Source organism: Lepidochelys kempii, chromosome 3 (genome assembly GCF_965140265.1).
Source record: "Lepidochelys kempii isolate rLepKem1 chromosome 3, rLepKem1.hap2, whole genome shotgun sequence".
NCBI lineage: Eukaryota > Metazoa > Chordata > Testudines > Cheloniidae > Lepidochelys > Lepidochelys kempii.
The window spans coordinates 147,327,196-147,349,717 of record NC_133258.1 but is presented as its reverse complement, the minus strand read 5'-3'; the positions used below and the strand labels follow the sequence as shown (position 1 = coordinate 147,349,717).

The following is a 22,522-nucleotide window of genomic DNA, read 5'->3' as shown; positions in this document are numbered from 1 at the left end:
TTAATGGGCTTGACTGCTCAAGATTCTTCACTCCCTCTTCCTGGCAACGGGGCAGTCTCTAATCTCCACACACACCTGCCAACATCCTCACAGGGAAACATGATTTATTTGCATAAATCTACATAAAGAAAAAGAAGGGAGCCCGCGGAGTTTCATTCTCTCTCCAACCTCCCCTCGCCAGCAGCTTAAATTCGTCACACAAGCCTGCAACCGCATTTCATTACAAACACCCTGCTTCCGTTTTAGAAGGCTGAGGGAAAGGGCCCCTTCCCTGTTTGATCTCCAAAATCCTGAGTCTCCTTAAGCCTGGGATGGGGAGCAGGGGACCTGGCAGTGTTGGGAGCTAGAAAAGTTGCAGGAGGAAATTGCCATTCCTGTAGTAGGGAGCACTGCCTGCTGAGGTGCTGAGAAGCCCAGCAGCCCCTCAGCAGAGACAGAGACTCTAATTGGCAGAGGAGGGTCTTCCCCTGGAGGCAGGGTGGGAATGGGGAAGGCCTTATTGGAAATCCTGGGAGGTGCTTGCCTATGTCTAAAGGCCCCTCCCCCAGCCTTGCAAGGGGGACCACTGGCCCCAGGAACCAAGTGAATGTGGGGGACAACTAATGAATAACAGGGTCAGGAGTGAAGGTCACAGGTTCAAAACTAGGGTTCCAGTGGGGGAGCAGAGAACCCTGAACAGTGCCCACTGCTCCTCAAAGCTATCTAGTGAGTCAGCAGATGCTGCCTAGAGGAACTCTGCCGGGATGTGTGAGACCAGGGAAGAGTAGAAATAGGCCCCAAAGTCACAGAGCACTCCCTCGTTTAGCATCCTCCTCCTGGTGTTGAAGATGGTCACTTTGGCCAGGGCCAGGAGGAGGTTGACGAGGCGGTCTCGTGACTTGGTGGGGCTGCGGACAGGGTGTGCGAAAATGAACAGCTGTGGGGAAAAGTGCAGCCCAAACCTCAACAGGAGGCTCTGGAGGAGCCACAATAGGGGCTGTAATCTGATGCATTCAGTGTAGGCATGTGCCAGGTTTGTCCTCGTGCTCCAAAAGGGGCAGGCGTCGGAGATGGGCAGGCAGTGGACCGTTCAGCACAGGATTTTGCTGCAGCCTGACTCTGGTCTGGCCCATTGAAGGGGCTGCAGATGCGGACCCACAGGGCTGGACGTTGTTCCTCCCGCAGGTTCTCTTTTCTGGGGCAGCAAGATGTGGGTGGGCGGCCGAGTGAGCACGCGGCAGTTGGCATAGGTGGCTGCCGGACAGCTCGGCAGAGCATGGGAGGTAGCGCTGTAGCTGGAGCAAGGCCCGTTCTTTCCAACCTGGGTTGCTAATTGATGCACGCTGAGCCATGACGAAACGTGCGGATGTGGTACCTAACGGCCGCATAGCTCCAGCTAGTGCTTGGCATGATGGGACTTGTAGTCCTAGCACAAGCACCCACGGCCGCCATCTGCTGAAGTTTGTCCCCTTTCCCGCTCCATGTCTCCTCGTTTCTTTAACTTCATCGTCTCCGGACGGCCAGAACCCTCCACATTCCAACGTGGGTTCCACAGGAGGGGGGTCCTTCCGCTCAAGGCTGCCAGACGCTGCCTGACAAAAATATTTTTCTTCAAGGGGCCGTTTCTGCTAATAAAACAAAAAACCAGAAATTAAAAAAAAAATCACCCCTCACACTGAAAGAGAAACGGAGAGTAGCGGAGACGTTAAAAGAACACAAGGTGGTGATGTGAATTAGGCACCGCGCAGGGCAGCTCCCGGTGCCGGGTGAGAGGTCAGGCCGGGGGCCTGCTCCCCTCCTCTCCCCTCCCCCCCCCTCCCGCTCTGACATGCCAACCCGGCAGTCGGCTTGGTAGCTGCTTGCGCAGAGTGCGTCGGGGGAGCCCGGTGGGGCAAGGGAGGGGGCAGGCCTGGAGGAGGGGGCGGGGAGCTGACAGGGGTGACCCCCGGCCTGGGCAGGAGCGGTAGCGGAGGGCGTGGCTGAGGAGCCCGGGGCCCGGGGTTGCCGCTGAGCGGGGTGGGGTGAGGTGGCCTCGCCCCGGGCCCGGGGCTGTAGCCGGGGCAGGGGCTGGCGCGCTGGTGACTGACTCCGCTTTGCTGTGCAGGTGCCAGCTTTCTCCCTCGCAAGGAAACAGGCCGGTGGGTGCCCGGGCAAAGGATGGAGTTCGAGCTCATGGAGAGCGACATCCTGGAGGCGCTGGAGGATCTAGGGTAGGTGTCCTTCCCCGGCCTTCCGCGGGATACACGTGTGGGACCGGCTACCCCCTCCCGGCTCGCCCAACCAGCGCTTCGCTCGGGGCGGGGGCAGGTGGACCCGTATCTGGTGGGTGACTTGGCAATTCCCGTGACGGGGATCGAGGCTGAAAACTCCTTGTGCTCGTGTTTCCATGTTAGCTCCGGGTGGCCAATGTGACACTCGCCTATTGTTCCCTCTTCCATAGGCACACGTGAGGGGCTCCTCTAGTGGCAGAGGGAGAGGTGGGGTTTAGGGATTCAACTTCTTCAACGGAAAATCTTTGTTCTAGAAGAAACCCGACTTTGCAGGTTTTGAAATCTTTCTTACAGCAGAAAAATCCTCTCGCAGAAGTACAGCATGTCTGTTGTGTTCTCAGACTTAGTTTCCAGGGCTATTGTGTTGTGTCTGTTGATGGTTTCAGAGTAGCAGCCGTGTTAATCTGTATCCGCAAAAAGAAAAGGAGTACTTGTGGCACCTTAGAGACTAACAAATTTATTTATGCCACAAGTCTTCCTTTTCTTTTTGTCTGTTGATGGTACTTATTTGGATTCTGTGAGTGCAGTATCTGAGAGATGGTCTACACTGGGAACTTACATTGTAATCGGTACATCTCTCAGAGGTAATGAAAAATCTAAGCATGTGAGAGACATAGCTATACTGACCTAACCCCTGATGTCAAATTCTTCCATCAATCTAGCTACCGTGTCTAGGCCAGCTGGATTGCCTACACCAGTGGCCCCAACCTTTCTGTGGGAATAGCACATTCCTATTCCTAGAAGACTGTGGTGAGCACCGGGCACCCCGCCACCGAAATGCTGCTGAGAAGCCGCAGCGAAAAGAAGTGTTGCCACCAAAGTGCCGCCGAGAAACGGCAGTGCTTCTCAGCGGCATTTCAGCAGGCGGTTCTCTGGTGGCTGCACTCAGCAGCGGCATTTCAGTGGTGCGGTGTCATGCGGGCGCACACAACTGCCCCAAAGGGAACCATTGCGCCTGCGGGCACTGCATTGGGGACCCCTGGCCTACACAGATGGGAGAACCCCTCCCGTCTGCGTAGGTAGTGTCGACACTGAAATATTAGTAGGAGCAGCCGCAGTGTTTTGAGTCATCACTTATCCTTGCAGCATCATTGTGTGGTGAGGGAGTACTATTATACCCATTTTACAGATGAGGGAACTAGGCACAGAGAGACTGAGATCCAAGGTCATACAGGAAGTTTATGGCAGAGCAGGGAATTGAACATTGGGTTTTCAAGTCCCAGGCTAGCACCCTGACCAATGGAGAATCTTTCCTTTCTAGTTGAATGTTTAACGAAGGATGCCTTACTACAAAGTGTTCATTAGGCACTGAAGTCAAACAGATGTTGTTAAAAACGAATAAACCAAACAGCTTTAATATGTTAAAAGTCTCTGATTAAAATTCCCTTCTGCTTTAAGTTACTCAGCTTTAATTCCCTTGTTTCTTGTGATGTCCTCACTTCATTAGTTCTTTGATCAACATATGCTTTCATGCTAACCGGGGCGGGAGAACCAGGAGTAAAACCTTCCCTTCAGAGAAGGGAGGAAAACAAATATGTAGGCTCTGTACATTATGAAGAAGAATAAAAGGACACAAGCCCATTTTTCCTTTTTCAGGTCATCTTTATAGCACTCTGGGCCAAATTCTTTATTCAGGGTGTACATTGATTTAACTTTCAATGTCAATAGGAGATTACACAAATGTAATGGAGGGCTGAATTTCGCCCAGTGTGGCTTTGTTGATCCATCTGGACTAAACAAAAATGCTGTCAAACTGTGGATTACAAGAGGCTGCAGCAGAAAAAATACATCAACCAGAGCAGGGACATTACTGGAGGGAAGAGGAGCAGAAGTATGTGTATTATGGAACATGGGGAGGCACAGATTGAAGTTTCAGTCAGCAATCCATAGATTGGATTGCTAGCTAAAGAGCTGAAGAAGTGGAGCCAGGTTATGAGAGAGATGTTAGCTGGGACGGCATTTCTAGGGAAGGGGGAATTGCTAGGAGAATCAGAGAGTGGGCCTTTCTCTTGACAAACTATTTAGGCTCTAATCCTGCAAAGATTACTTGTGTGTGTAACTTTACACCCTGTGAGTAACAACCCAAATCTTTGCAGGATAAGAGCCCTCGTATGCTGGTTGAGACATCTGTCATCTTTGACATCTATCAAGAGTTGACTGCACCAATTGTCAAAGTGGACTCAGTCATTTGAAGTTTTACTTCTTCAAGGTATCAGGGTAACTTCAATTGTTTTTGAGGTTTCTTTGATCCCTTTTCAGATGGGTATATTACATCAAAACAATCTAGCACCTTTTATATTTACTAGAGTACAAGCTGTAATTTGTGCCATTACCGTGCTGGGGGAAATTGTTAGGTTTTCTGGACAAAAAAACCAAAAACCTCCGATCTTCTAAAACCAGTAAATAACTAAAATGTGTTATATTTAGAGTTGAATAAGATTCAGCTTTGACATAGTGCGTACAACTCTCATTATAAAATCGTGCCTACTTATGCCAGGCCTGAATTTGTCCCATAGGTCTCCATACAGAGACAACTTTTCACCTCTTTAATGTCCATATTAAAGTTTTTATTCAACAGAAAATTATTCCTCCTTCACTACTTATATAACATCTTTATCCAGTGTTTCTAATTTGCATTGTCTGGCAACCCAGTAAAAATATGAAAACAAATGACATTTGGGCAATTAAAAAAAAAGGCAATAGAACAGTCAGGCATTAGTTACTCAACATATTATGAAGCAATAATTCCAGAGAGGTACTTTAGAATTGCAGAAAGAATAGATCAATAAACTAATATCTATGATAGAAGTTGCACTCCATATTTCGGTAGCATTGCTCCGAATGAAAACATTTTGACTCCTGTCACATTTGTTTTACTCAAACATTTTTAATGTCCTGTTTCCCCATAGTTAAATTCATGAATTTTTATGACATTTCCCTGTATCTTCAACACTTAAGATATAATGGTGATATTCCTTACATGTGCACATAGATGTTAAAAAAAAAAAAAAAAAAATCTATAGCGGAATTCAGTCATAATATAGATGCTTAATAAGTTGTGCTTTTAATTTTACTTGCCAGTTACAAAGGTCCATTGTTAGAAGATGAAGCGCTGACTCAAGCAGTCTCTGGTGGAGCCAGTTCCCCTGAATTTACCAAACTCTCTGCTTGGCTGGTATCTGAGTTAAAGCTATACTGTAAATTAGAAGAAAATGTGCAAGCTACTAACAGTAAGTAACCACAGCCCTGAGAACAAAATTGTGCAGTTAATACCCTTTTATAGATGTGTGTTCCATAGATTTGGTCTGACAGTTGTTAAATCAATTGTACCACAGAGTACTGTGCGCATCCTATCAGTTTTTGGATGATTTCCACCTCATTTTTCAAGCTGACCCAGTGTGCATCCAACAGAAGCTGAATTCATTGTTGGGATGAACTTTCTACTGAAGTTATTTTTTCCTTTAACTGATTTTCACAGAGAGGAGTGTGTTCAGTTCTCGAATACCTTCTTATTTTTGGAGGAAAAAGTTTTATTTATCAAAATTTCAAAATAACTTTTTTACAACTTTTTGAGGATCTGATGTATTAAATTATATTTAAAATTCCAGAGGGGATGCTCTAATAACTAGAGATTTGCCTCAATTGTCTATTTACTCTTGATTATCTTAAAGGGAAGACAAACAGTGAATTATGAAATGCTTTGTGGGGGAGGACTTGGAAATCTAAAATTTTTCATAATTTTTTTAACTTTAATGGGGAAAAACTAAATAAAACTTTCAAGAAAATGTTTAAACAATTTTATTGAGTTTTTAATGAGCTCTAATTCTGGCATTCTTCAGACTTATACTTTATGTATCAGAATCCATATTTTATCTTAAACAGGTATTCAACATAATTCTGAATATTTGTGGAATTGTATACACTTTTTAACCTATTTTTGTTACAATACCTAATCCTAATATTTTTCTTTAATTTTTCAGTTACAGACTTTTCTGTATTTTTCCATTTGTTTACTTTGTGCATTAATTTTCCCTGGTACAATTGGTTTCCCCTTTGGTTAATGAAAGCATTTAACACTTCAACACAAGAGACTTTTTGTGTGTGTGTGTGTGTGGAAATATAAAACCACACAGATTGGCAAATGGACTCTTAATGTAAAAAGAGAATTTTAACTTGTAATCTACTCAATGTCCCTATATATCTTTTTGTTTCTCAGCGTCCTGTCTCTTTCCGTTCTTTTTCCCACTGTTCCTTTTTTCAATATTTTCCATCTCTTCTTCCTCTCTTTAGTGTGCTCTTTCCAATAATCCTTTTCTCCCTATATTTTATTCATTTTAGTGAGAATACATTACTAGTAGAGGCAGTAAAAGATCTTGCATGTTATAAGGTTCCCTCTTCAGGGGCTGAATCAAAATAGAACTAAACTGGATCTTCGTGCCTGTTCCTAAATTCTCAGGAACTTGGGCAATAGATATATATCAAGGGTTTATATATTTATAGTGCTAGTAAGTGGTATCCTAATTTTGTCTGATTTGGTCTTATAATATTTTCGAGTTGATGTCTCTTTTTTAAATGCCCTAATTTTAAACTTTTTTTTTCTATTCACATTTTGTACTTCACTCAGCTTGGATGATGAAAAGCTATCTTAGTTTCACTCTAGTTCTTGGGCTCTAGGACAAGAAAACACATCTTTTGTCAATCTAAATGTTGCACCTAAGCTACTTGACTTTCCCTCCTACTAAGAAAAAGCAAGTAGGTGAGGGTCATAAATGTAAACTTAAAAGGGGTAGGTTTGTGATACTCTTGACCTTTCTTACCCAGCAGTTCCTAATTATTTACTAAGAGTACTTCAGTCAAAATTGTCTAAATCTAAGATGCCTATCGCTCTGATATTTAAGTGACACTAAGATTCCACACGGATTCCAGATTGGTATCTGTGATATCATTAGTTCCAACTTCTGTACTTTATATGGCTACTAAGTGAAGAGTTCCTAGACTGGGGGAGAGAGCAAATGGAAGCATAAGTCTGCAATCACTGAGGAACTACTTGTCCTCAGATCAGTCATGCTGAGTCCCAAGCTTTGAAAACCCAGAGGACTTCGTGGCTTTCACCCACAGCAATATTTTCATTTTGATACTCCTTTAGCATGAATAACTTTCTGCTGTAGCCACAATTTTTTTTTTTACCAAATCACCCTGGTCTCCAAAGTTCTGTAGTTCTTAATTAATTTATGATCACAAAATCAGGAAACTAAATATTTGAACTGATTAAACAAGTTGCTTTTTTTTAAAGGTCCAAATGAGGCAGAAGAGTTCCAACTTGAAGTGAGTGGGCTTCTGGGGGAAATGAACTGTCCATATGCATCACTAACATCAGGAGATGTGACAAAACGCCTTCTCAATCAGAAGAACTGCCTCCTGCTGCTCAGTAAGTTAAAGGGAACATTTTCGTAGAGGCCTGCTAATGCAAAGATTTCCGCTCCTGTTCCTTTTTATGATTCTGAAACAGAATAGTGGTGGTATTGTGTTGTTTGTTTCCCATAAGGAGTGAATAATTTTTCAGTAATTCTTAAGTAGGCCAAAATCCAAACAAAAGAATTGAAGGAGTCACATTACACTGCCACGTTTTCAAAAAATTTACCAGTCAGTATCCAGTAGAAAAGATTTGAGGGTGGGAGAGCACCTGTGAAGACCAGAGGCAATGACCTGGTGAAAAGCCTATTGCATTCCTCTCTACAAAGGTACTGGGAAGAGGGAAGCATGTTGAGATTCCAGTCAGGGTAAAGACCTTGGACTTTGCTCAGAGGGTTCACTTTTTGTATCTCACTCTGACTGGTAGATCTGTCATTAGTTTGAATCTTCTATCATGGCCTTCTACCTGACTCTTGGGATGTGGTGGATGGTTAAGAACTTTCCCTCTTCCACACCCCTAAAACCGATCTGAAAGCCTGACTTTTGGGGAGAGAAGGAGCCTCAGTTTTTCTGTGTCAGCCTCCTCCATAAATAGCTCCTGTATCTCTTTTTGCTGTTTGGTGTTTGAAAGCAGCATAGTAAAGTGACATTCTTGTTGACATAGAATTCCCATTGTATTTTGGAACAGAAGAACTCTAAATTACTGTTGAGATTTCTAGGTGAAATTAAAGAGAAAATGTACCATTAAATACATCACATTTTAATTCAAACTTTAAAAATTATGGGAATCACAAGCTAAGGTTACATAATCAAATCTGACATTAAACATAATGCTGAATTCTTGTACATAAGCAGACACTTCACAAGATTTTGTTCATTTGTGAGTTTTTTTGGGAGGATGGGGTGAGGTGGTAAATCCCTGATTTGCCATCTTCCTGCTGTCTTCATGTGAAAAGCTTTGCAGAGTTCTCTATAGTCCGATTCAGCATCAGTTCCTGCTTTCTTTATATAGTGTCTCCATTGCCCCCAAGAATAGCTGCGATTGTTTTAACTGTTTTCCAGCCAGCCTAGCACCCCAGTTTCTTGGATGATCTCCAATCCTGGTTCCCCTGTGAGTCTTTCATTTATACCTCTAGCCGTCCCACTTTTTGACCCAAGACCTTAAGGAGTCCTATCAACCTGGCTGTAAATCCATGGGCTAGCCCCTTCTTGCTTTTTTCCCCATGTTCCCGATCAATATTACTCACTCTGGAAAGGCCTTGCAGGGGAAGAGCCATGCTCTGTTAGGCAGTATAATAAAATCTACTGGAGTGGGGCTTCTCGGCAGGACTGCCAGTTGCCACAGGTGCCTCAACCTTAGAGTTTCCCCTTCTCAGTGATCCCCTCAGGACCACATGCTCCTACCCAGTGATTGTTACAAATATGAGCTTTCTTTGGATTGAAAAATTACATTCTGAAATCTTTCTAAAATGCTCTGTTTGTGCCTTTATCATTTGTAAGTACTTTAATTCTCAGTAATTTTAAAATTAGATGTATCTTACTCTGAAATCTAATTTTCTTACCCCAGCATACCTCATCTCAGAACTGGAAGCTGCCAGAATGCTATGTGTGAACACCCCTCCAAAAAAAGCACAAGAAGGAGGTGGTAGTGAGGTCTTTCAGGAGCTAAAAGGCATTTGTATTGCATTAGGCATGTCCAAGCCTCCAGCCAACATAACTATGTTCCAGTTCTTCAGTGGAATCGAAAAAAAAGTAAGATCCAAAGGAACAAAAGTACAATATTAGAGTATTATTGCTTTCATTTAAATGAGCTCCATTGCCTCTTTTGAAACTTTTCTACCATTGGGGGATTAATGTGGTTTACAGAATGTGCTATGAATCACAAAGAAATTGCAGATATTAAAAGTGAACTTAAGGGCTTCTTCGTTGTTAAGACCTGAGGTCAGGGTTCTGTGTATCTTGCTCAAAGGCTGTGGCTATCTCATTACCATGAAGGGTTCCATATTCCTTATGCAGCTGTAGGTCTCTGAGTCATTACCTGCTGCTGAGGATTCTCAGAACCACTGAACTTAGGTCTTGGCAGGTAAGTCAAGGAGAAACTTGTTTCTAATTACTACTTAGATATTTAAACAACTTTTTAAAGGGATCTGTCATCTTGAAATCTAGTCAGTTTAAAATTTATATCAAGTGAACACCTACCCTAGAGTCCCCATGTCATTTTGTGTGACTTTGATTACATTTTCTATTTTCTTTTTTTTTTAAATAAGGAATGTTCTTACTATCTGGGGGAAACAGTGAAACTGAATGTGTGGTCGAATGCACAAATTAAACTGCAGAAAAAAAGGAAAATATTTTTTCTTTGTTATAAAAATACATTTTTGTTTAAAAAAACCTTTAACTTTCTTATATTATCTGTCCCTTAAAGTTTACATAATTACTAAGGTCCCCAAACCCCCTTTTAGAAATCTTTTGTTAATCTTTTAGGAATTTCTACTTCAGCTGAGTCAAAGTTGCTAGAAATGACTCATTTGGAAGTCTTTAAAGAGAATTTGGCTTTCCAAATTGCCCTCATTTAGGAGGGGAAAGATAATGTGGACTCAGGAGATCACAGGTTTGTTCCTTGCTTTGTCATGGATTTGAGACTTCAGGAAAGTCAGTTTAAGATCTCTGTGCCTCCATTTTCCCATCTGTAAAATGGAGAAAATGCTTTATCTCACATGGATGAACTCATTAACATGGCAAAGTTTTTCTGATGAAAGGTGCTCTATAGATAATTCTTTGTATTTATATCAAAAGATTCTGATCATACAATGTAAAAATGACATAGTAGAGTTCATACTTTTTCAAAATTTCATAATTAACTTCCCTATCACTTTTTTGCTTGGTTCACAATAACAGGCAATGCTAAGTCTATTAAGCTTAAAGGGATACTGTTAAGTCAGTTTAGGCCCCAAAGTCATCTTGTAGTGAAAACAGACTAAAAGGCTAATGAGATGTTTCAGTGAATTTTTAAAAAACGTTAAGCAGAAACTTATTTTTCAGGGAATTTGCAGTGTTTGCAATCCAAACTTTGGAATATCTTGGTAGTAGTTAGAAACCAAAATGTGAAGCTGATTAGACACTGACTATAAACAAAATTGAAACGTAATGGTCGACTTTCATTGACACAATCTGAATGAAAGTCAAAAACTACAATATCATAAGTAGTGAAAAGTTTAGATTTGAATATACAGTGATGATAGCTGTATTTTCTTCTTTTGTGCATTCCAAAGTTTCTGCCAGCTGCAGTAAACTTTGATTTCCAACCTTGTTCATCTTGTTCATGCATATGGCAAATATGCAGCTTATTTAAATCAACCATTAGTTCTGCTGTTCTGTATGTATTGGGTTTTTTGAACTAGTAAGCAAAACAGATAGGAATTGGCGATGAGTGTAGTAATAAGTAGCACTTACAGTCATAAAGAATGATTATGAAATAGACAGGTACCTAGAATTATAAACTTGGAAACCTTTCAGTTGATATCCAGTTTTCCAGAAACTTCTTTGGAACAACAACATTTTGCAAATCAGAAAGACGTTTGCGTGCAATTCTGGTGGTTGTAAAGGACATGTTCTGGCAGGGACAGAGATAGGTAGGAAAAGTTTTCTAAATTTTAAGAGAGGACCAGGCATGCATTTACCAGTATGTTGAAAAGGTGAAAACAACTTTCTTCAAATGGGTTGTGCTTCATGAAATGTACAAATTACCATCTGGTAGGAAACCATAAGCAAAGAGTTTGGGCAAAGCATCGCTTCTTTTTATGACTGTGGCTTTATCTGGGGCATGACTTGCAGAGGCACTGTTCATCTACAGTTCCCATTGATTTCAGTGGGAGCTGCAGGTATCCAGCACCTCTGGGAAACCAGGCCTTACATTTTGTAGGCCGCTGAAGAGAGTATTTGCATAAATTCAGAAATATGACTTGCAACAGTGGAAAGAAGCAGTATCTTTGTGACTCATTGACCCACTTTTCCTCCAGTCCAAGTGTTTTATCCCATTTCTATACCTGCGTTCTTAGTAGTTTTAAGATGGGAAAGATGGAATAGTAGCTACACACAAATCATTTGATCAGCATATAATTTAAATGATCATATTGAAGAATGTATTTTTTATTACAAGAGGGGCCCGTTTTAGATCCTCCTTCCATGAAGTCTTCATATAAAATATTCTGGAATTGAGAATGCTATGAAGTAATTATATATAGGATAGTTTCTGTGTTTAAAGGGAAATAGACCTCATCAAATGTTTGATTTTCCATTTTAATCACAGATGTTTCCTATCTCTGAGGTCATAATGGAGTCTGTTGCTCTTTGTATGTATTTTCTCTCCCTTATATCTAAGATTATTATATTACTTGTAACAATAAGAGTTAAGAATTTTCAGACACAAATGTGATTGGCTCTTTATACAGCACAATGTATTTTGGACAGTCCTGTATCAAAACAAAGGGCCCCCCTGTGCTTCCTATATAATACCCAGTCCCTAAATCTGATTTTTGAAAAGCTGTGTTTATGGCCACGGTAGCATGTTCACAATATATGTTATTACAGCTAAAAGAAACCTTAGCAAAGGTTCCGCCTGGCCATGTTGGAAAACCTTTACTGAAGAAACCATTGGGACCAGCTCATTGGGTAAGGAACCAAGTGTGTAAGAGACTTTTTGTCTCCCGTGTCTGGTAGCATTACCAAATACTTTGTGGTTTTTTTTGTTTGTTTTTTGTTTTTTAAAATCAGTTATCTTGAGTACAGACTCCTGGCAAAAGATAGACAAGAATTCCCTTTAGCCCTAAATGTCTGCGTTTTTGCCCTAGCAGGGACCATTGCTTGCCACCCTGAGAAGCCATAGCGTTTCCAGTGGTATCTTGTCTTTTTTTCCGATTATGAATCATAAAGGAACATCTTGTTGCTGCATGAGGCTGCCTTGTCTCTGCTGCATCATAGCCTCTAATCGAGATCCTTATACAGTATTTCAAACAATTATCCAAGTACTGCTTTTTATTCTTAGCGCCACATCTCGTGTCTTAAAGACACTTTAGTTTTGAGGAGCTGTGGACTTCAGACTCCCTAGCACTTGAGGGTATAAATCCTTGCATTTCTTTGAGTTTATACCTTGTTCATATTTTTCTCCTCCTTACTTGTTTGCTCTGGAAAATACTGGAGGAAGCAAACCAGCAGCTTAAAAAAAGTGAGACGTTTCATACCGTATGAACAACATTGAACACTGTGCCGATAGGAGGCTGTACTTGGGCTGCCATGAAGAAGGTAGAGCTTTCATGGCAGTCAGGGAAGTAGTGTTAGCAGCTGGGGCTTGCATTTGAGGCCCAATTCCATGACTGGAGAATGTTTAATAGGTAGATAATTGTGTGCTAAAGTCAAATCTGTGTTTAATATCTGAATCTGTTTATACCATTGTCTATCATTTATTGTTACAATTAGAAAATAATCTAGTGTGTGTGTCACTCTCATGAATCTTCATTTCAGGAAAAAATTGAAGCAATTAACCAAGCCATAGCCAATGAGTATGAAGTTCGGAGAAAACTCTTAGTGAAACGTTTGGATGTAACTGTGCAGTCGTTTGGCTGGTCAGATAGAGCTAAGGTACAAATTGCTTTCTGTAAACATGCTGAACATGCAGATCACTTATGCTTTATATAAAATATCTTTTGAAAACTGACTTTCCTTGCACTTAATGGAAAACATCCCCTGATGTAATATTTTTGGTTTATGGATTTCTGAAGAAGTTTACTACAGAATAAGTTGACTACAAAATTCTGTTTTAAAACTGATGATTATTATATGATTTAGTAACTATATATGTGCATATAACTATGTATAGAGAGCAAAAAATAAAGTTAAATGGATAAATAGAAGAATAAATATTAGGGATAAGAGGGGATTGTTAGATTTTTTCATTCACTGTCACATTAGCAATCTTACATTAGAACCAAGGAAACCAAGATTGGAATCTCTTCTTTGCATTGTTTCTGAAGAATCATGTCAGTGAATCCTGCTTCTGACCACCTCTTTACTTAGTACCAAAGTCTGTGCTGTCTGCTGAAGTGCTGACTTTTCCCCAAAATCAAGCTGCATCTGCAAGCCCAGATCCCTAGGTACATTACTGTTATGTAAGGCTGTCTTGAATGTTTCCATGCACTGCAATTTGCTCTGTCATCCTGGCTGTCAGGTAATATTTTGGTATATAATTTTGTTCTTGAATTGTAGCATGGAGTGTGATGTGATTTCAACCCCTTCTGAAGTTAATTGGATATGATCATTCTGGTTTCCAAACTAACTACCTGATCTCTCCCCTATGACAAAATTCCAAATATATTGATAGCAAAAATTGGGAACGATTATTTTAAACATGACAAGCATTATAAATCTGGCTTCTAAAATTATCACTATTGTCTAAATAATGTCCATAATGGTGCGATTAGTTAGCACTACCACATAAATTAGGTGGCCATCAACATAGGTGAGTTTCAGAGCCAGATGATGTAAAGTCTCACGTCCAATGTCTTTTGACTAAATAAGTTACTTAAAAATCAACAGCTTAAAAAATAAATTGTTCTGTATTTATCTTCTCTCTGGCTTGGGATCCTCTACCATCACACAGACGGGGCTATAGGTGTCACACAAGTGATGGAAGGCAGTGGCGATATGTCAGGTTTCATTGACAAACTTGGAAGAGCTGTTTAATACTTAGTGTTTCAACAGAAACTGAAAGCGAGCAGTGAGTTTTGGGCTGTGTTAAAAACACCTTGGGACTTGTGGCTGTGTCATGGTTTTGCAAAACCTGCCTTTTTTTCAAAAGAAGTGTCTTGCAGGGGCTCCAAGGTTTGATCAGCTGTTCAGATTTAGTTCAGGAAAAGCACAGTGTTCTTCACTGTATTTTCAGTAGAAATGTATTGAAAGAGCTGTTATGAACACAACAAGGGAGGACTAAGGACAATGTCTGGGCTGGGGAAATAGCTTGAACTGTGTGAGATTGCAATTAAACTGTGTAGGGAAAACTATATGTGCACAGTATTTAAGCACTGGCAATATGTTATATTTAAAATTTTATTTTCCTAGCAACTTTCAAAGATACGGTATTCATTTTAAAATATGAACTTTTAAAAACTTCTTTTTATAATTTCATTAAGAATCAAAGAATGCAGTAGTGGTAACTAATTGCTTAATTGTACAGATAAAAACAGTAAATAGATTTCACATTTGATGACAAATGACCTTGTTTTCTTCGCTGACTTGTATTATGTCTTATGTATTAGAGATTTTTAAGGTTAAAGAAATAATTAGTGCAAGAATACTAAAATATTATGGCTGCTCTGTATATTGTATGTGTATTCACCTCAAGGTTGGCTTCATATAAGATCACAAGTGTTTGGATTGTAGGTCAAAAATGGAAAAACGTACTGTACTTCTGTTCTTTTTCCCATGCTATTCTGTTCTTTCTGTCTTTGCTTAGTGTCAGGTAATAAAGTAAGGGTGTCATTCAGTTTTGCTATCTTTATGGTAAACATTTTACCTTTAGTTGCTAATGTAAAAGTGTAAAGTTGTTTGGTTTTCAAAAAGAATATTTTACGGTGTTTTGTTTGTCCCTGAGTAACCACTTTGATCTACCCACTACAGCTCTTATCATTCCTGTTTCCTGCCTTGAAGGGGAGCTATAGATGGGAAAACTAAAATTTGTTAAGTCACCCTGAAGATGTTAAAATATCAGGAGTTCAGCTGGGAGAACAGATTCTCCCATCCACCTGCCCTCACCCAGTGTTGTCCGCCCCAGACAATCCACTGTTCAGTTACACTAAATATTCAGTTACATCTCTTTATTCCTTTGCTCCACACCTTTGTTATTCCCTCACTGTCCTTTATCCCCAGTTGCATCTCTGATCCTATTCAATTTGGGCTCAATCTTGATGATATGCTAGTCAAAGCTAGATGCAGCTAACTTGTGTTGTATCGAGCATGTTACTTGGGGCGGGGGACAGGGGACCTTGCCATAGGTACATTTGGGCAGGAGGTCAAGAGAGCAAGCTGTTAATGACAGAAGGCAATTGGGGAGGATGCAAATGGGAAAGTTAATAAGCTGGTATTTTCTCCCGACTGAACTTCTGACTTCACACTGCTCAGAGTGACTTACGTTTATTTGCCTGTAATATCTCTTCTTGAAGTAGTTTTTTAACTTTCATTACCTTGGTCAATTGTAGCTCCCCTCAAACACAGGAAACAGGAACCGCTGATGGCAGCGGAAGCAGCATGTGAGCAAGAGTGGCTTCTTAGGAAAAAAACGAGGTAAAATATTCCTCTTTTAACTAAACGTTTAAAAAAAGAAAGTTACAGCCTTGAAAATTGGCATTGTAACTCTGCAAAATGTCCATGTAAACTTACCAGCCCATGCACATCTACTTACCTGTGGACTATCATAATTGATAAAAACATTAATATTTTACTAGCCTATCAAACAATTTACTCACACCAGGCAAGGAGAAATGTGAAAGGTTGTATCATATGTAGTAACCACCCACCCTTTCAAATGGCACGCTGACACACTATTTTATGTACGATGTAAGGAAACTGGACAGTTGTGAATTTCAGTAGATTACTTGAGGACGGTGCCCAGATGGTTTTTTGACCATTCAAAGGACCCATCATCAACACATTGGTTTACTGGCTCTTTCATTCCCGCCCTCTTTGTAATATACAGAGTTTGTTACCGAGGGGAATTATATCTAGCAGTGAACAGGAAATAGGATTATAGCAGCAGTTGGGAAGAGTTAAATAGGTTCCTATTATTTAATATAACAGGTGACAGATTTAAGAAGTTAGCGTATGCAAAGCAGTAAATAGCTTTAGCTAATTAAATAACAGTTAAAACTGTGAGGTGTTAAACACAATAGCCACATATTACCTCAGTGTAATGAAATCTGATTATGGTTCAACAAACCATCCCTAAAATAAATGATCCCTTTCCTTTTTATGACCTTCTACGCATTGGTATTATGTAATTAGGTGCTTTACAGACAAATGGGACATCATCTCTGCTTCAGAGAACTTACTGTGTAGGGAAGTTTATGGCTAGCATAAAACTGATTTGAGGGATGTTTTTTTTAAACATCGACTGTTTAGGAATTGTGCGTGTGCAAAAGGAAAAGGAGATGTATACAATCCGAATCAGTAACTTTAATTGGCATTGTGAAGGTATTGATTAGCTGGAATTCTTTTTCTAACATAGATAACTGATAATACTGACTGCCTACTCAAGACAAATACATAAATGCAGAATAACAAAATATCTTTCTCTCTCAACAATTTTCAGCTGTAAGAAGCAAATGTGTGCAAAGTAACATTTTGGCAATCAGGTTAGAATGATCATTTTTGTGTGACTAGAGTGAAAAAATAATTTGGCTCACGCAGTCCTTATTACAGTAATCCTTAAATTCAAATAGTGATTCTTAGCCATTTTGATATTCCTCTTGTATTTTAATAACACAAATATATTTTTATCTAGTTCATTTATTGATCTGGATCTTTTGGTTAGACACGGTCACATACTGATGCCTTTAGCTAATTGAATCATTTGTTTTTCTTTCCTCCAACAGAGTCAAACAGAGAAACTGGCTAAAGTCTACCAACCCAAACGTGCCCTTTTAACTACCAAGTGCACTATTTCCATTGCTCACCTCTTGGCAGCTCGGCAAGATTTGTCAAAGATTATGAGGACAAGCAGTGGGTCTATCCGAGAAAAGACTGTGTGCGCCATTAATAAGGTATGTCTTCAGTGACTGCTGTGAGATGGCAAATGTAACTTCGTACTAGGCTGTGAACATTAAGTCATTTCATTTTAAAATATTAAAAAAAATTTTTGTCCCAATGAGAGAGTGAGTGTTTTAAACACCATAACATTCTGTATTTTTCATCAAAGTCAATGTAAACTGGAAAATACGTGATGAGAAACTTATCTTCTTGCTGCTGATCCTTATGCACCAAAGCAAAGTGCGTAGTGTACTTTGAATTAGTTTGTAATTTTAGGAATTGTAACTTCTAATATTTAGGGTCAAATTCTGACACACTCGCAGTGAATAATATCATACTCCCCAAGCACCCCCTTTGCTTTCAGTGTGACTCATCCTGGTGTGTTATCCTATTCTGTGTGAGTAAGGGGTTCATAATATCTCCCTTAAGATCCATGTTACAGTTACACTTCATAGTCAACCCACACAGGGAGTGAGGAAGCTACTTGTATATTTGTGGTGTTATCATTTCACTATCAGGTGCTGCTATTGCTCTGATGTCATTAACATCACATCTAGAATAAAGAATGCAATCATTTAATTGAATGGATTTTAATTAGACGGGGTATAAATCTGTTTGCAAAATCAGTGTTTTGCTATTTAGATTCTCGTATGAGTTCTGATTAGATTACATTTATATAGTCAAGGTGCATATTTTTGTAAGAGCAAGTGTTGCCGTGGAAAGAATATTGCATAAATTAAGGAATTACACACATGCTCCTCCAAATCCCGTTATTCCCCTGAGAATTCAGGCTAATCAGACTGACTTGTACCCTGAACTTGAGTCTTATTAGCATTACACTATAGTGTATCTGTTCTTCAAAAGTTAACATGAAACGTCACCCACAAAGAATTAAAGAAAGTTTCCGTATTTCAGTAGCACTCAGTGACTGCAGTCAGGATTGGGTTTTGTTGTACTGAACTCTGTACAAACATAAAAACGGTCCCTACCCCAAAAAACTTGCATCTTGTGCCTATTTAGGCGTCAGCAAGGAGGTACAGAAGCCAAAAGGAAAGAAATGGGCCGACAAGGATGATAGTAATAGGAACACAAGGTTGCATATACTATTCACTAGGAACATAAGATTTGCCATACTGGATCAGACTGGTGATGGCATGATATTAGAACTCCTTAAACAATCTTTTTCTTACCTTTACAGGTATTAATGGGCAGAGTACCTGATAGAGGGGGCAGACCAAATGAAATTGAGCCTCCACCTCCTGAGATGCCACCATGGCAGAAAAGACAAGATGGTCCTCCACAGCAAAGTGGAGGCAGAGGAGGAAGAGGTGGCTATGAATCATCATATGGAGGAAGAGGTGGTTATGAACAAGGGGGTCATGACAGAGGAGGGCGAGGAGGTTATGATTCTTCATATGGAGGACGAGGAGGTCATGAACAAGGGGGTCATGAACGAGGCGGTCGAGGAGGAGGACGGGGTGGTTATGACCATGGAAACAGAGGGGGAGGAAGAGGAAACAAGCACCAAGGAGGCTGGACAGATGGCGGAGGAGGAGGCTATCAGGACAGCAACTACAGAGATAGCAACTACAGAGATGCAGGTTTTCAAACAGGTGGTTACCATGGTGGCGGTGGTGGCTACCAAGGAGGCGGCTATGGAGGCTATCAATCGTCTTCATACACAGGAAGTGGATACCAGGGTGGTGGCGGCGGCAGCGGTGGTTACCAGCAAGACAACAGATACCAAGATGGTGGGCACCATGGTGATCGAGGTGGTGGGCGTGGAGGCGGGAGAGGTGGCCGTGGAGGCCGCGGTGGCCGTGGAGGCCCAGGAGGAGGCTGGGGAGGCAGAGGTGGACAGAACTTTAATCAAGGAGGGCAGTTTGAGCAGCACTTCCAGCATGGAGGCTATCAGTATAATCAGTCTGGATTTGGACAAGGAAGACACTTTACTAGCTGAGGCTGCTAAATCTTACACTTCAGCAGAGCTCAAGTAATAGAAACCTAGTGTCAGAGGCCTGATCTATTGCTTCTTGAATTAGTAAAAGACCATATGTGGTGGCAAGGCCCTGTCTGGGTGAGAGGTCTTGCTTCAAGCAAGCTGTAGGTTCCCATACAACTCTGATTTTCTTTTTGTTGTTTGACTGAAATAAATAAATTGCCACTCTTCACTGGGATTAACCAAACCTTAAACCAACAGCTTAGCTTTTTAGATGGAATCCCTTTGATCAAATCATTTTGTTCTGAAATTATTACCCTGCTGTGATTGACTTCCATTCTGGGGGTATAGGAACTTGTAATACACACACACAACATTGAAAACTAATTAAATTATCGTTTATATGTTCTGCATTTCTCTTTTTAACTATTCTTTAGGTGTATATGCTCCAAACACAGTTTTGAGTATTGCTTTTGATTTGCTGCCCTGTCATCTTAATCAAGAAAAGGTTTCTCGCTCATGCTCTCACATACCTACTTTCAAACTGCTTTCTAGCTCTCAGGTCTCTTGTATCTATTATCTGAGCTCTACTGCAGATACCACATTCAGTAGCCTTATCTTCCACTAATTGAAAATTGTATCTCCTGCTCAACTCTGGAGATCTCGCCTGCGGCCAGAATCTGTGAAGATCATTTTAAAACCAAGCTAAGTTGTGAACCGATAGTGTATGTAGGGCTGTAGTAAAGTATAGCAATTCAAACTGACCTGCATCCATCCAAAACAAGTTGCTCCTCTTACAAACCTAATTTTTACTTGAAATCAGCTAGAAGGAACAGCAAACTGAAATTTGTTTTATGCACGAGTTAATACCACTGGCTCAGCAAATTCAGGGCAATTTGTTTTGGGGGTTGTCTTTTTTTTTTTTCTTTTTTTCTTTTCTTTTCTTTTTTTTTTTTTTCTTTTTTTTTTTGAAGAAATGCACTACGGCCTGGAAAGACTAATTCCTGCCTGGAGGAAGCCCTTTTACTATTGCTGCAGAAAATGAAGCCTGGCTGAGTTTGATGTCTTGACATTTTTTTCCTTTACTGAAAGCCACATAATGCTTCTTGCTGGGATTTTGTGTACATAAACATTGTCAAGCTGTGAAAGAAAATGGCTGAAGGTGTGCTGTTGTATAAAAGGTGAGCAATAAAAGTATCTGTATGTTCTCCAGTTTGTTTGGTTTTCTTTAAATCATGGTAAGGTCTAAAAGAATCGTGCACTAGCAGGAAATTTATAGAGGTTCCTGGCCAGCTATTTTAAGCATGGGATGGGATGAATTCTGCATCTCTTGATGTTTTCAAACCAAGACTGGTAGGATGCCTTTCTGGAAGACATGCTTTAGTCAGACACAAGTCTGGACTTAATACAGGGGTAACTGGCTGAAATTCTATAGCCTGTGTTTATATGGGAGCTCACACTAGATTAACCTATGAATAAATGTGCTCATTTTATTTTACATCATTATCTATTGTTGATCATAAGTTATAGCACCTGAATGCAGCAATTCACAGCATAATAGAATATAGCTGGACAAATAGTATTAATAGTCACTCACTATACTAATCAGAAGACAGAGCCAGAAGAAATTCAAATTATTCTCTGGCCACTAGGTGTTGCTATTGATATACAAGTGAAGGTCACTTCAGAAGCACCAATAAAAATATATAGGAATCTAGGTCAATGTCCATTCTGTTCTCATTTAACCTATGGTCTATGTACAAATAGCTTGATGGAGGAAAATGCTTATTAGAGTAGATGGGAGCTTGCACAAGCCCTTTTTTGCAAGCCTAGTAATGTATTTGTCATAGTGTGAGCTTGGTGCTGTTAAATGAATTATGAACTTTCAGCTACAACTGAGCACTTTCACTTCACAAATGTACAGATGGCTTCCAGAGCCAGGCAGTTTGGAGTCTCTAGTTGATGCATTTGTTTTCTGATGGACTATAGTTCTTTGCCCATAGCAGTTTCTGCTGTCAAGTTAAATTTATTTAAAACCCTTCTTTCTCTATCCTCCTCTCCCCTCCCCCCCGATTCTCAGGAGGGTCTGGATAGCTTTGGATTAGCAAAAGGGTGTTGATCCTTTCACATCTAAGGTCACTGGTTCAGGTTTGGTTCAAGTTGGTGGTCGCTACTATTCATTGCTATCGGCACTTCATTTTATAAAATGGGTTGGTGGTCTCAACCTCCCCATTTGGAATTTGCTCCTATTTGCTAGCTGCCAAAGATGGAAGGTGCAAGCTGGGTTTGTTCACAGTAGCTTTTTTTCCTCTTATCTTTGCTGTAGCAAGAGATCACTTCCTCACCCTGCTGATGGGTTAAATAACAGGTAAGTACGTGAATAGAATACCATATTGTTAGTACTTGTCTGGTAGCCATGGAGCTCTCAAAGCAAAGAACTGTAAACAGATTAGTTCTCCCATGGCAAGGGCTGCTTATTCCTTTTTCAAGAACATGGTTTTCACTAAGAACAGATGTTTACTAACTTCTAATCTTGATAGGCCCACCTACAGTGTCATTTAGCTTCACTTTCCCACTCAGATCTTCAGCTTCATGCACTTGTGTGTTCAGGCTGGAATGGCATAGTCAAACAAATGGCACTTGTGCTGAATAATAGTATGGAAGCTTAACCTTTAACTCTCTTCATGGCTTTAATATTTCTGGTTTCTGAAACTTATTTCTGTCAAATAGATGGTGAGGAGAGTCATGTTGGTAGCGTGTGTAAAAGGGTGTGGGAATCTCTAATCCCCTCCCAGAGAGAGAGGTGTGTGAGTGAGAGACTTGGCTGTTCCTTCACAGGGCAGCCTGGGCTGGAAAGAGAAGATACAGAATTTCCCACACTATTCCTCATCAAGCAGTAGGAGGGCAGAGAGAAGAACAGAGGATCTGGAGGGAGAGCTGTGCCAAGGGAGTAACAGGGCTCTGGCTAAGGGAGGGCAGGCAGCAGAAATTGTGTGTGATGGGGAGGAATCAGAATTAAATGGTGCTTAGAGGACAAGAGGGAGTGGGGGAAGGAAACCTTCCACTCCCTCTGACCTAAAGTGGACTCTTACCTAACTCCTCCTCCTCCTCCTCCTCATACCAGCCC

The 22,522-nt window shown here is 40.6% G+C and overlaps 1 protein-coding gene across 3 annotated transcripts; it reads left to right on the top strand.

The window, feature by feature from the left end:
- The first annotated feature begins 1,768 nt into the window (after positions 1 to 1,768).
- Positions 1,769 to 20,603, top strand: FAM98A (family with sequence similarity 98 member A). Of its 3 annotated transcripts, none has more exons than XM_073338437.1 (9): positions 1,769 to 1,847; positions 2,084 to 2,189; positions 5,331 to 5,479; positions 7,543 to 7,677; positions 9,229 to 9,413; positions 12,252 to 12,332; positions 13,182 to 13,298; positions 17,303 to 17,470; positions 18,655 to 20,603. In XM_073338437.1, the coding sequence occupies exons 2-9, from the start codon at positions 2,137 to 2,139 to the stop codon at positions 19,414 to 19,416; spliced, it is 1,650 nt and encodes a 549-aa protein (XP_073194538.1). In that variant the 5' UTR covers positions 1,769 to 1,847; positions 2,084 to 2,136; the 3' UTR covers positions 19,417 to 20,603. The 3 variants fall into 3 exon arrangements, with proteins under 3 accessions (XP_073194538.1, XP_073194539.1, XP_073194540.1); XM_073338438.1 differs by lacking the exon at positions 1,769 to 1,847 and adding an exon at positions 4,346 to 4,458 and having other exon boundaries at positions 1,924 to 2,189; XM_073338439.1 differs by lacking the exons at positions 1,769 to 1,847; positions 2,084 to 2,189 and adding an exon at positions 3,082 to 4,080.
- The last annotated feature ends 1,919 nt before the right edge of the window (positions 20,604 to 22,522 follow it).

What these genes read in the sequence shown, in the direction of transcription:
- FAM98A (XM_073338439.1), top strand. Translation starts at nt 3,992, where the DNA reads ATGCTGTCAAACTGTGGATTACAAGAGGCTGCAGCAGAAAAAATACAT. An exon ending in TCAGTGGAATCGAAAAAAAA is followed by an intron (nt 9,414 to 12,251) that starts GTAAGATCCAAA and finishes ATGTTATTACAG; the next exon opens with CTAAAAGAAACCTTAGCAAA. An exon ending in CTGTGTGCGCCATTAATAAG is followed by an intron (nt 17,471 to 18,654) that starts GTATGTCTTCAG and finishes TTACCTTTACAG; the next exon opens with GTATTAATGGGCAGAGTACC.